At 43.3% G+C, this 12,184-nt stretch overlaps 1 protein-coding gene across 2 annotated transcripts in view; it reads right to left on the reverse strand.

The window, feature by feature from the left end:
- Positions 1-12,184, reverse strand: part of SCAPER (S-phase cyclin A associated protein in the ER) — a 79,739-nt gene that overhangs the window by 20,458 nt on the left and 47,097 nt on the right. For both annotated transcript variants that reach the window (XM_081337629.1, XM_081337630.1), the window contains 2 exons: positions 10,021-10,136; positions 5,520-5,643 (listed from right to left, as the gene is read on the reverse strand). In XM_081337629.1, the coding sequence (XP_081193755.1) occupies positions 5,520-5,643; positions 10,021-10,136 (240 nt within the window). The remainder of the gene's footprint in view (positions 1-5,519; positions 5,644-10,020; positions 10,137-12,184) is intronic.

Genomic DNA, 12,184 nt, shown 5'->3' on the forward strand with positions numbered 1-12,184 from the left:
TATGACTCATGGACTTCAACTCCCAGAATTCCTGAGCCAGCATGGAGTTGAAGTCCAAGAGTCATAAAAGAGCCAAGGTTGCCTACCCCTGGCTTAGTGCATCAGCTCTGAAAAAAGAGACTTATGACTTAAGATCACTGCAACGTCCCCATGTTTGGGTGATCGAAATTCGGATGCTTGGCAACCGACTCATATTTATGAGGGTCGCGTGATCCCCTTTTGTGACCTTCTGACAAGCAAAGTCCATGGGGAAGCCGGATCCGCTTAACAACCGTGTGACTAAGTTAACAACGGCCACAATTTGCTTGGCAAATGTGGCAAAAAAGGTCCTCAAACAGGGCCAACCTCGCTGAACAACGGTCTCGCTTAGCAACAGAAACCTGATGCTGTATTCGTTAAAGTCGAGGACCACCTGTAACAAAACCAGCCAGTTGAAAAAAAGCACAAAAGCGTTTAGTTGGACAAAGCTAGCTAAAGTCAACACTGAAGGGTGAGGGTTATGGTGAGGGTTGATGAAGGCCACGCATCTCTTCAAGCTGGATCCGAGGAGAAAGTCTTTCATGCTAATTTCGTATTAATTTCGTATGATCACATTCTTTCTTTCCCCGTATCTTTCGGAGGCTCTTCCTTCGACGCTCTCCTCTTTCAGGAAGTAGGAAAGCAGAAAACAATGACTTATTTTGAACAGGGCTCCTGCGCGGAGGAGAAGCGCATTCTTTGGGCCTTGGCGTGAACCAACCTGTCCAAAGGAGGAAACCGCGAGCGAAGGAAAAATCCTCACCCATTTTGTGTCCTAGTTTTAAAGACTGATTTTTTTTAAAAAAAAACAACAACAACAAAAAACACGCTCCAAAGTAGTCACCTATCCCAAATCTATTGCACTGTAACTCCCATCATCCCCAGCCGATGGGAGCTCCGACACGTCTGCAAAGACGCCCGATTTGAAAAAGCCTGGCCGAGAAGCTCCTTGCCGAGGCCAGCTGCTAGTCTGGCCTTTTCCAGATGTGACTCAGCTTCAAATCCGCGAGGACGAAGTTCCAGGATCCAAAAGTGTTTTTTTTGTTTTTTGTTTAAGGCAAGATCTGGCACAAACGAGTATCCTGAGCTTGCAACATCTGGAATGAACATATGCATCCCCACGCTTAAGCCCTGCGGGGGAATTTATGACAGATGGAAGCGCCGAGCAGGCTTTCTTTTTTAAATAATAATAATAATAATAATAAATACATCTCGGCTTTCTACCTTTAAGAATCGGAAGGCTGCCGCCACAGGTAATATTTTGTGACTTTCTTCTTAAGAGCCCAATCTGGGGCGTCTGAGTCAAGACGCCCTCAGGGGATGTCTTGTACACCTTGGGCTGTTATCTCCCGTCCCCGTGTGTGTCTGACCCCCTCCTCTCAGAGGGACTCCTGCAGTGTCTGCAGACACAAAGGCCCCAGGCTTGTCTGAACAGAAACCTATTTGTGGAAAATGGGCACTTTGGAAGAGGGGGAATGCGCTCCTTTCTCTGCACAAAGGGGAACAATTAAAAGAGGGGGGTGGGAGACGCTCCGGCAGGTGGGTGGTCTTCCCGAGGTCAGGGTTGAGGCCAAGAGACCCTCCGTGGTGGGAGGGAAGATAAAGCCAGTGGTCTTACCTGGCTGGGCGGTGGCAGGGAGGACTTAAGACAGAACGTTTAGCTCCTAGCTCTGCAGAATTTGTGTGTGTGTGTCAAGCTGTGTGTCTGTTGCATGAGTGTGTGTTTGTGTGTGTGTGTCTATAGGGGGGGAGCAAAGCGCTGAGCTAACGATTATTAAAGCAAGCAAGGTGCCGCACAACACTTAAGCATGGCTCTGATTATAAAGCAACATTTTCCACAATGGATTTAGGCCAGAAATTTAGCACCTAGCATGCTAGCCCTGGCGTTAATTTTTTTTTCTCACCCTGGCCTACCTCGCAGGATGGTAGTGAGGGTGAAAGGAGGGATGGTGGGCAAAGCTCCTTGTCAGACTAAGAAAAGGAAGAGATGAATCAACGGGCAATTGATTATAAGTAATCCTTGGCTTATCGTAATTCATTTAGTGACCATTTGAAGTTAAAACAGCACTACAAAAAAGGGACTTACGACTGTTTTTCAGACTTATGACCGGGGCAGCATTCTCACGGGGGCGTGATCAAAATTCAGACGCTTGGCAACTGACTCATATTGATGATGGTCGCAGCGTCCCGGGGGTCACGCGATCCCCTTTTGCCCCCCTTCGGGCAAAGTCAGATTCACTTAACAACCGGGCGATTAACTTAATACCTGCAGCGATTCACTTAACAAGGGTGGCAAGAGACGTCAGGAAATGGGGCCAAATTCATTTAACGTCAGTGCTAAAAAGTTTCAGCTTCTCCAAATCAGCCTCAGGGACGAAAGCCCACTTGGTTCAAAGCCCCCCCCCCAATTTGGGCTGACCTCATGTCTTGTGTGTAAAAGCCATGAAAAAAGTGAGGTTCCAGATCATTTTTTTAAAAAATTCATTTTGATTCCTGGCAGGAAAACTCGGGGTGGGGGTGGGGAGGGCTGAGAAGAGGGGAGGAAACTCCTAAGTAGTTGAAAAACACCTCCGACTCGGCTTCAGAAGCAGCTCAGGTTCCTTTCCTTTTTATTTTTCCAGCCCGTTTAGAAATCCTCCTTTGATCTATTTGAGAGGGCCCGATTAAGAAATTAATCTCGCAGGGCCCACCGAGGTTATTTCAGCACACAAAAGAAGGAGCTTTCCGACACCGCCGGTTCTTTCTCCAGCCAACCTAAGGCAACCCTAACCCCTTAAAAATAACGTTGGTTTTTTTTTATTTTTCATTTGCAAGGGGTTTCGCCCAAAACATTTACAGGGATCTCTTTAGAGGAGGTGTTTGGATGGGCGGGGCAGGGGGGGGACAGGGGGGAGCAAGAAACCCTCTTTGCAAAAAGTCGAAAAATAGCCCACGTTTGCTTCAGACCCCTGATGACCGGCAGGTGAAGCTTGCAAATTCCCAAACGGAAGCAACGTCCTCTCCTGCAACTACCGTCCTCTCCTGCAACTACCGTGGGATTGTTCCGTGCAATTTGGAAGTGGGAAGGGGGGAGGGGGAGAGAGAAAAACCCACCTATTTGAATCAGCTTGGTGATAATATCTAGTGCAAAAAAAATAAGAGCAATTCGACATCTCGGCTTTCACGGATCTGTTCCAAGCCTGAATGGCAGTTCTGGGGGGGGGGGGGGGGGAAGCCTGCCAGACGTGCTGGGATGCTGGAGGGAGAATTTTTTTTTTTTTTTGCATTTGAATAGCAAATGCTTTAACTCCTGTACGGGTCTTGCGGGGACCTGTCCATCAAACACTGGAGAATAAGTGCTAATACGCACACACCTGTAAACTCAGCAAGACATTTCACACAGAACCTGGGGAACACAAAGTGTGGAATTATTCTGAGTCCACTTTGAACGATGGTTTCACAAACCCCCTTGCTAAAGAAGGTAGCGTATCGGAAGGGAAAAGACTTATAATGTAAAATTGATGGGGAGGTGGGTGGGGAGGCTTGGAGCTGCCCAACTCACTGCCAGCTGGCCATCTCTGAACTGGGTTAACCTCGTTTTCAAGATAGATTTTTTTGTGCCTGGCCCCGTTTCAGAAATATTTCACTATGACTCGCCGGATGGAGACAAAGGGAAGAGAATGTGGCGAAAGACCCTCGCTTGGAATGATTCTGCCTCCTCCTGGCTGGGCCAAGATTTTTTTTAAAAATCAATTTTTGGGGGGGGGGGGGAGAGCAGGAGCCAAGAAAGAGAATGCACTGTGGATTAGGAGTGGTTGAGTAACGCCGCCGAGGAGAGAACAGCAGAGCGTTGGCATCAAAATGAATCAAAAATTCAAGGATTCTTTCAACGGCCGTAAGTCCCTTTTCTTCAATGCTGTCGTAACTTTGTACGGTCGCTAAGGAAGTGGTGGTAAGCCAGGCGTTGCCTCTGTACCCTTTTTCAGGGCTGGCATCAGATTTTAGAGAATTATCGGGGCTTCTTTCTTGAAAGCTAGGATCCTGCAAAAAGGGGAGGTTCCTAGTCCTCCACGTATGAGCACGACTGAGCCCAAAATTTCTGTTGTTAAGTGAGACCTTTGTTAAGTGAGTTTGGCCCCATTTCACGACCTTCCTTGCCGCAGTTGTTAAATGAAACACTGCAGTTGATAAGTTGGTAACCCGGTTGTTAAGTGAATCTGGCTTCCCCTGCTGACTTTGCTCATCAGGAAGTTGCAAAAGGGGGTCACGTGACCTTGGACACAGCAACAGTCGTAAGTGCGAACCTGTAGCCTAGCATCTGAATTCTGATAACATGATCGTGGGGATGCCGTAAAAGTCGTAAATGTGAAAAAATGGTCCTAAGGCACTTTTGTTTCCAGCGCTGTTGTAACTTTGATCGGTCACTTAAATGAACTGTTGTTAAGTCGGGGATTACCTGTATTGTGGTTTCCTACAAACCAGAGTCCTAGAGGGTATTTTGTATAGGCAAATTCCTTCGGGGGACAAATTGGGACGAAACAGAGGACAAGGGACCACTGAGAAGCAGAATGTACAAGCCGTCTTCAGTTTCCATTTGTCTAGCTACATGGTGTGCCCCCCCCCGGAGGACCCACACTTAAGTGTTTATCAATTGCCCTATGGTTCTTTGGCTCAAACAGGGCCAGCGTGAATTATTTACGGCACATACACAACTTTTCAATTAACCAACCACTTGCCTCTTGAAAACACCCACCCACCATTTATAAGTAGCAATTCCAGACTAAATATCTCATGATGAGCGGGTCACTATGAATTAAAAATGAGCTTCTGATGAAATATTTAATGACAGCTAAAATGAAGGGGGAAGTCAAAGATTTCCCCCCCCCTTCCATTAAAACGTATCTGTTCATTAAATTTGACTTGCAAAACCTGCTCGGAGGTGCATTACGGTATGCAATTTTAGCTTTTTCAGAACAGCACCGCGTAGAATGCCAGACTGCGCTAACCTAATAGAATTGGCCTGAATCTTAGAAAAATGCAGGACGGTTGATTTGCAGCTCCTGTCTGCCCATTTAACATTTTTGATATTTACAATATATTATCTATTCGAGTCTATTTCAAACCCCTGTGGTAAAAAGTGGAGGTGGCAGAAGAGAATGGGAACAGGTAGACACATAAGAGGAAAAAATGCTTCTCTCTCTCTTTTTTTCTGGACTGGCATTTTTTTATTCGGACTACAAGCCTCAGGGACAATTGTCCAGTTCTACCCCTTCACTGCCGTGAACACTTATTGCACAAATATAATTTTTAACCAATACTCCCGACTGGATTTCAGGACCACCCCTGAAGTAGAACATCCAAAGTTGGAGACATAATTTTGGGGGAAATACATCCCCTTCCAAGATAGATTAAATCCCAAACCCAGTTTAAACTCAGATTTAAAAATCCGTTTTGTTCCGCCAGGTGATTTTGCAGCATTGGCATGCTAATAGCAATAATTCAAATTTGAAACTTTTACCTACCATTAATTGGTGCATCAACAGATCCGTTAAAAAAATAATCTTGTTGCTGAAGAGAACGTAAGTGCAGTTTTCCACACAGTTATTGCAGGCCAGATAATAGGCGCTGACGGTACTGCAGAGGGATCTAGGAGATAAAGTGAAATTTTAATCACATTAAGAAGACAAAAATTCAACCAAGACCATATATCTATAACATGAAATGCTTTGTTGCTATGACATTTACACTGCGATTATTATTATTATTATTATTTTACAAATAACTCAAGGCAGTGAACATATCCAACACACAAAACATAAAGTTTAAACGCTGAAGTTTCTCAAATAACTTTTCTGGCCAAGCTCCTTCCAAGATCACCAGGGAACGAAAAAGGTAAAAATCACTTTTCTGTCCAACTGATGATGCCCAGGTGGGAATAGTTTAGGAGAGAAAACTGCATTTTCAAACAAGGTTGGAGAAGGCCTAAAGTGAGGAAACCTGGAAGCAGTGCTCCTCAGACCCAAACCAAGAGGGATTCCTTCCCCTGGAATCTCTGGGGATCCATTTACGCTTCTTAAGAGGGTGGAAAGAAAACAAAGAAAGCTATTTGTAGGCTGCTTTTCCACAGGACTTCACCGGGAATCAGATGGCAGTCAAGCACAATAAAATCAGCTTATTACTGGTCAACCATGCAGTCCTTCTGCAAACTAATTTATTTTTGATTTCAAGGTATCTTTTAGGAAAGACATTCTAATCTGCGCTCTCCAGACGGAGCAGTTTAGAGTGCCTGTAATTCTCAGAAAAATCAGGAATCCCGTAGCACTATTTTTCTGATAAGCATGTTTTATTAAAAGGCCATTATTTTTTCACCACTGGAGAATAACGTGGCTCTCTTCCTCCCAGAATTTTCAGGTTGGCAACTTGGGGATGCAAAAAGGGGCCATCCATTTTTTTGGCTGAAAAGGTGAATCTAATACAATATATCGAACTGGTGATCTGTAGTCTTCCAGGTCTTCTCTCAAATCTTTTTGAAATTCCTAATGCTGGAGATTGAGAGGATTAAACACAGAAGAAGGGAAGGGGTCTAACCCCAGCATCTCCATCCATTATCCTCAGTTTTTACACGCTACATAGCATCACAGTTCACTTGGGACTCCATGCAAGCTCCAAACTCATTCATTGTCAAGCGTAATTCTTGCCTACCAAGCACACACAATAGGTCCCAGGGACAGGTAAGTTTAAGGACTGCCTTTGATTTAAAAAATAAATAAATGGAAGGACTATGTATCACTTGATAGCTTTTTGCAGTCAGGCAAAAGCGTCCTGGAGACTCTCTCTTTTAATCTCACTGGGATTAAGGAGATTTGCCTGTTTGTTTACGGGACGATAGCTTACCATAGTCTATTTGGAGTTTGTGAATTGGTAAGGGGAACGGTTAAATAACATTCTGCATCTATGACAACTTGCCAGAAGCGTAAACCTTGGTTGCCGTAAAAGAATTAGCCACCAAGATTTTTGTAGGAAGACCAACCTTTGTTTCACCAAATTATGGTTTTAACTCTTGGATATTGCCTTTTAAGTGTTGGCCCCTGTTCTCTCCTCAACCTGTTTTAACTGGTCTGGTTGCTATTGGTAAAAATGGTGTTATCACCAGCCCTACAAGGGGGTCCACTAGAGAAAGATTTTTACCCTTTAGGATTAGAGCCAGATTAGCTCAAAGACGTAACACGGGATGCTTTTTGTAATGGCTCTGCATATGTAATGGTATAACAGCTAGTACTGATGATGTTACCTAGCTGGGTAATGAAATGTCTTCAAGAAAACAAACCAAGCTCAGAGAGCACCAAGGACCCCACAGTCCAACCCTGAGCTACAAATATTCTCTCCTATTGGCTTTATAGTGGTTTTTTCCAATGTCTCAATAGGTTGACTTGGATTTATAAATACATACACATGTACATACTATAGTTTGATTTGAATATAACATTAGGGAGTTTAAACATGGAAGTTAAGAAATATGCAAAATAGTTATTAAAATGTTCAGTGAGTATTAAGTTGTTGATTCAATAAAATAATTATATAAGCACCCTCTTTGATGTCCTGGACCTGAATTGACTATCAATATATCCTGCATATAATCAATAATTGTATCTGGGATAGTTTATTTTCAGTCAATTAGCAAAAACTACAAATCAATCAAGCTACAAAATTTGCTAATCAAGAAGTATTCTCTCGACCAAACATACATATAAAATTAAAACAGATAAATGACATTTAAAATGAATTATGTCTATTTTTTTTAAAAATCAAGAATTGAGCTTGTATGTATGTATGTATGTATGTATGTATGTATGTATGTATGTATGTTTAATCATGTTCCTTTAAAATATCAGCTGACCTAAGTATTTATTCCAGAAAGCAGAGGATACTTAAGACTTAATTTGATGAAACAACATTTGTGAATTTGTGGTTTTCCCACTGATTTTTCTCCTCTGGGATTATAATGTGAGGAGTTGGGGAGGTTTCCAACATTTGAAGAACCACCAGACAGAAAAAGATTTGATATAAACAATGAGTAAACTGATGCCATTTATTTTTATTTATTTTTCAGGACAACATGGTGGGGACTTGAGAATCTGGCTTGGGGTGGGCTGGTGGATTCACAAGAGAGAAAGGGTGACATAAGCTTGTTAATGGCTATAATTAGAAAGAATTTAGAAAGATTCCTGGCAGAAGTTCAGTTATACTGCTTTTGAAGATTCAGATGTGCAAATGTCAGGAGGGAGCGAGCGCCAGGAGGTTGGATGTGTTAAATGGGAGATTTAAGTCAGTAAAACTAATTTCTTTATTTTAATCTTATTAAAAAAAACAACAGCTGTCAACTGTCACCACTTTTTTTTTTCAAAGCCTCCCAGACAAGCATCAAATGGTTGATGTTTTCAAGCGGGTTTATTGTTTTAACTTGTGATATACCCACTTGACAAAAGCCCTTTTGCAATTTGGCTGGTTAAGGGGAACTATTATTACTTTATTATTATTTTAAAATTTCCTCCCAACTTCACTCCGCCCAAATGCCCCCAGAAGAAGGGGGGAAAAAAAGATTATGATGGCACCTAACACAGTTGCTTAGGGATTGCTACTGAATTAAACCAAGCTTGAGCATTACTAAATCAGCTTTAAGAGCTGGTGGCCCAGCATTTGACTGGATGGTTTTGCGTTGATCATAAATCCCAATAAAACTGCTTAATTTTCTTTAAGAGGGGCTGTACTGAAATTAACTGGAAGAATGAATCATGCCGGGTTTATTATATGTATCGCACTATTTAGCAAATAAAAATTATCTCTTGAATAAAAATCCAGTCACAGATGGAACATCTTTGGAAAGCAAGTCTTCAGTTTTTTTGAGCCCACCCATGGACACCCAGAATGCCAAATCTAATTTGTGCCTTAATCTGCCGATTTTGTTCTATTGCACTGATAAATTCTTGTCTTCAGTTATGTAACTGTTAAAGGTGAGACGTTTAACATTTGCAAACCATTCTTCAAAAAAATTTCTCTTTATTTTTAAATAAAGATGTCTAATGAAAGAAAAAAATCCTCCAGCTTCTCCAGCACAGAAGGAAGAAGCTTTGATCCAACAGAGTTATACAGAATTTAGAGTATTTGGTTGCATTTAGAGAAATTAAGTTCAAATAGTTGCTCAGGGGTCTTCAAACTTAGCCCTTTTATGACTTGTGGACTTCAACTCCCAGAATTCCTCAGCCAGGTAAAGGTGCTTTTCCGAAAAGCAACTGGACTTTCTGTTGGGAGGAGACCTCCAGAAACAGTAGCAAAATACTTGGAGGAGGATTCACGTGGACTTTGGAGGTGGATTGCCCAGGCCCACTCCATTTTTACAAAATTACAATTGGAGCAGCTGCAGAGACCCATGGATGGAGTTGACTTAGAGAATGTCTCCCCTGTTCCTGCAAGGGAGCGATTTACACCTTGGGTTCTACCATCGGAGAGGTGATTCTTTAGCTTACCTGAGAAGCTGAGAACACCTGGTGGGTGTTACCAAGTGGGTTAGGACAGGGGTAGGCAACCTGGGCTCTTTTATGACTCGTGGACTTCAACACCCAGAATTCCTGAGCCAGCCATGCTGAGGGGAAAGGAAGAGGTTTCCAAGCTGAGCCATGCTGGCTCAGGAATTCTGGGAGTTGAAGTCCACGAGTCCTTAAAGAGGCAAGGTTGCCTATCCTTGGGTTAGGGTAAGAAAATACCGACTTATTTAGGCCTTCAATCTATCTATCATGGAGGTTTGACTCCTTGAGTAGAAGAGCCGCACACCCAGACTTTGGACATGTTGTTTTAAGCCAGGTCTACCTTGTTGGTAAAACTTCTGAAGAAGGACACAGCCATAAACAACAAATAATCTCTATAAACCATCCGACAGATGGACAGCTAAGAAAACGACAGCCAGGTAGAAAAGGAGCCATGAATTTACTGACAGGTCTAAAACTGGCAAAGCAGCATCAGACTTACTTCAAAGGGATTCTTGAAACGGAATTCAGGTTGATGGACGTTGTTGCAACTTGAAGGACTTGCTCCAGAGCGGAAAACCCACCGGCCACATGGAAGGCGACCTGATCTGCCACATTCTGGAGAGGAGGACACAAAAGGAAGAGTGGGAATATTAATGGGCTCTTGCTCTGAAGTAGGGCCTCAATTCGTCGGTCGAAGGCTACCGTTCTCACATTCCTTGGAAGAGAGCGAGAGGGAAATTGGTGCATCTTCAATGCTGGATCATTAGCATTTGCATGGCTAATTAGAAAAAAGGTTTATAATTGACACAGGACTCAGGACAGATTCACACCCTAAACCGTCATGAGTCCGGTTGGGTTGAGCCCTAAACCTCTGTGGTTTGAAAACCATGATTAATGGTTTAGCAGGATGAGTGAACTCAGCCAACAGTTGTGGATGCAACGCACCACGGCTGTGCAAACCACAGACAAGCATGATGTGAGCTGCCTCTGGGGTGATGTGGTTCCAGAGGTCAGGAGCCGTGACAGAGAAGGCCTGCGTCTTTGCTCCCACATGAAGACCACATTTAACAGAAGAGGCTAGGAGCGTAATTACTCTACTGCAAAGTATTGGGTAGGCAGAAACAATTGGGGATAGAATTAAGTATTTGGGCTTCTGTAATTTTCAGACCAAAAATATTTAGAGGAGGAATATCTAAACACACAGTAGCTGAGGAAAAATGCACTGATGGTTTGGCGGGCAAGAGAAGCAGAAAAAAAGAATCTTCCACGCCAGGATATTTTGTCTCCAACGGCCCTTCCAATTCAACTGGTCAAGGTCTCCTGTAGGTTTTTTTTTAAAAAAAACAACACCTGGTTTAATGCTAAGATCGGTCAGCAGAGGTCAGCATCACGGCAGCAGCAAAGCCTCAGCAATGGACATGATTGCAGAGTGAGAGAGTCAAGATATGAAACTACTAGCCATCTAGTTCACCACTGAATTCTGTGGAGCTTGACAGACAAAAAAAAACAACCAAAAAGCAACACCAAGGTTTGTGGCTCATGAGAAAACTCCCATTTCCAAAAGGTCTCAGCTTTTTACAGAAGAGAATATTGGTAGCTCAGGGCTGACCTGTGGGATCCTGCTTGCTCTCTGCTGTTTTCGTGCGGACCTTGCATTATCCAGCTAGTCACGTCATCGTACCTGATGGTCACCATCTCCATCAGAGCACCTTCAACGCCTTCGAAGCACTGGTGACGCTACCTAGTTGGGTAATGAAACATCTGCAAGGAAACAACCAAGCTCAGAGAACAACCAGGACCCCACAGGTCTTCAGTAGGACTACCAGGGCTTTTTTTCTCATAGAACGCTCAGAACGGAGTTCCGGCACCTTTTTTGGATGGAACCTTGTAGGATAGGCAAGGCGGGTTGTATGACACGTGTGAGTTCCGGCACCTTTTTCTTATACAAAAAAAGCACTGAGGACTACCAAAATCGAAAGGAAATAGGGCTGACAACAGCTGGAGAAAAAAAAAACACAACTCCATCAACCGTGCTGCCCTGCTCCAACACACCTTGACTTGAAGCCGCCCTGTTGTTGGTCTACCTGGAAATGACTCCAAAGAACTGAACGAGGAAGCGTACAATTGGTATCCTAAATTGTACGAACAAGGACTTACAGAGGCAGGCTGAAAGCCAAAGGGCCAAACAGATGAACATCGGACAAAACACAAGGATCTAAAGGAAGATTTTTAAAGCAGGGGTGTCCCAACCTTGACAATCTTAAGCCCTGTGGATTTCAACTCCCAGAATTCCCCAGCCAGCACAGCTTTTCTCACTTTTCAGAATCTTTTTTTTTTTTAATGAAAAACACATCCTCTTTCCTAAGACACCCTCCTAGGACTAAAAAGGTACTCAGATTATTCTTGGCAGGGATCCTAGACTAGCAATGTTGTAAATAAAACCAGAGACAACCCTGCCCCCCCAACCCCCCCCCATCCTCACATACACACAAAACTAATTATCCTGTTTCTGTGCCAAGGGGGAAAAAAAGGTCTAACCTGATGCTTAAAATAAGCAAGGAGACTGATGGAGATTCAGTCTCCCCCCCCCTCCTTCCCCAAAGGATAAATAGGCAAGCTTAAAACAAAAAAAAACACAAGAAAAAAAAACAACAACAACAACA

Source organism: Vipera berus (assembly GCF_964194415.1).
Source record: "Vipera berus genome assembly, chromosome: 12".
NCBI lineage: Eukaryota > Metazoa > Chordata > Lepidosauria > Squamata > Viperidae > Vipera > Vipera berus.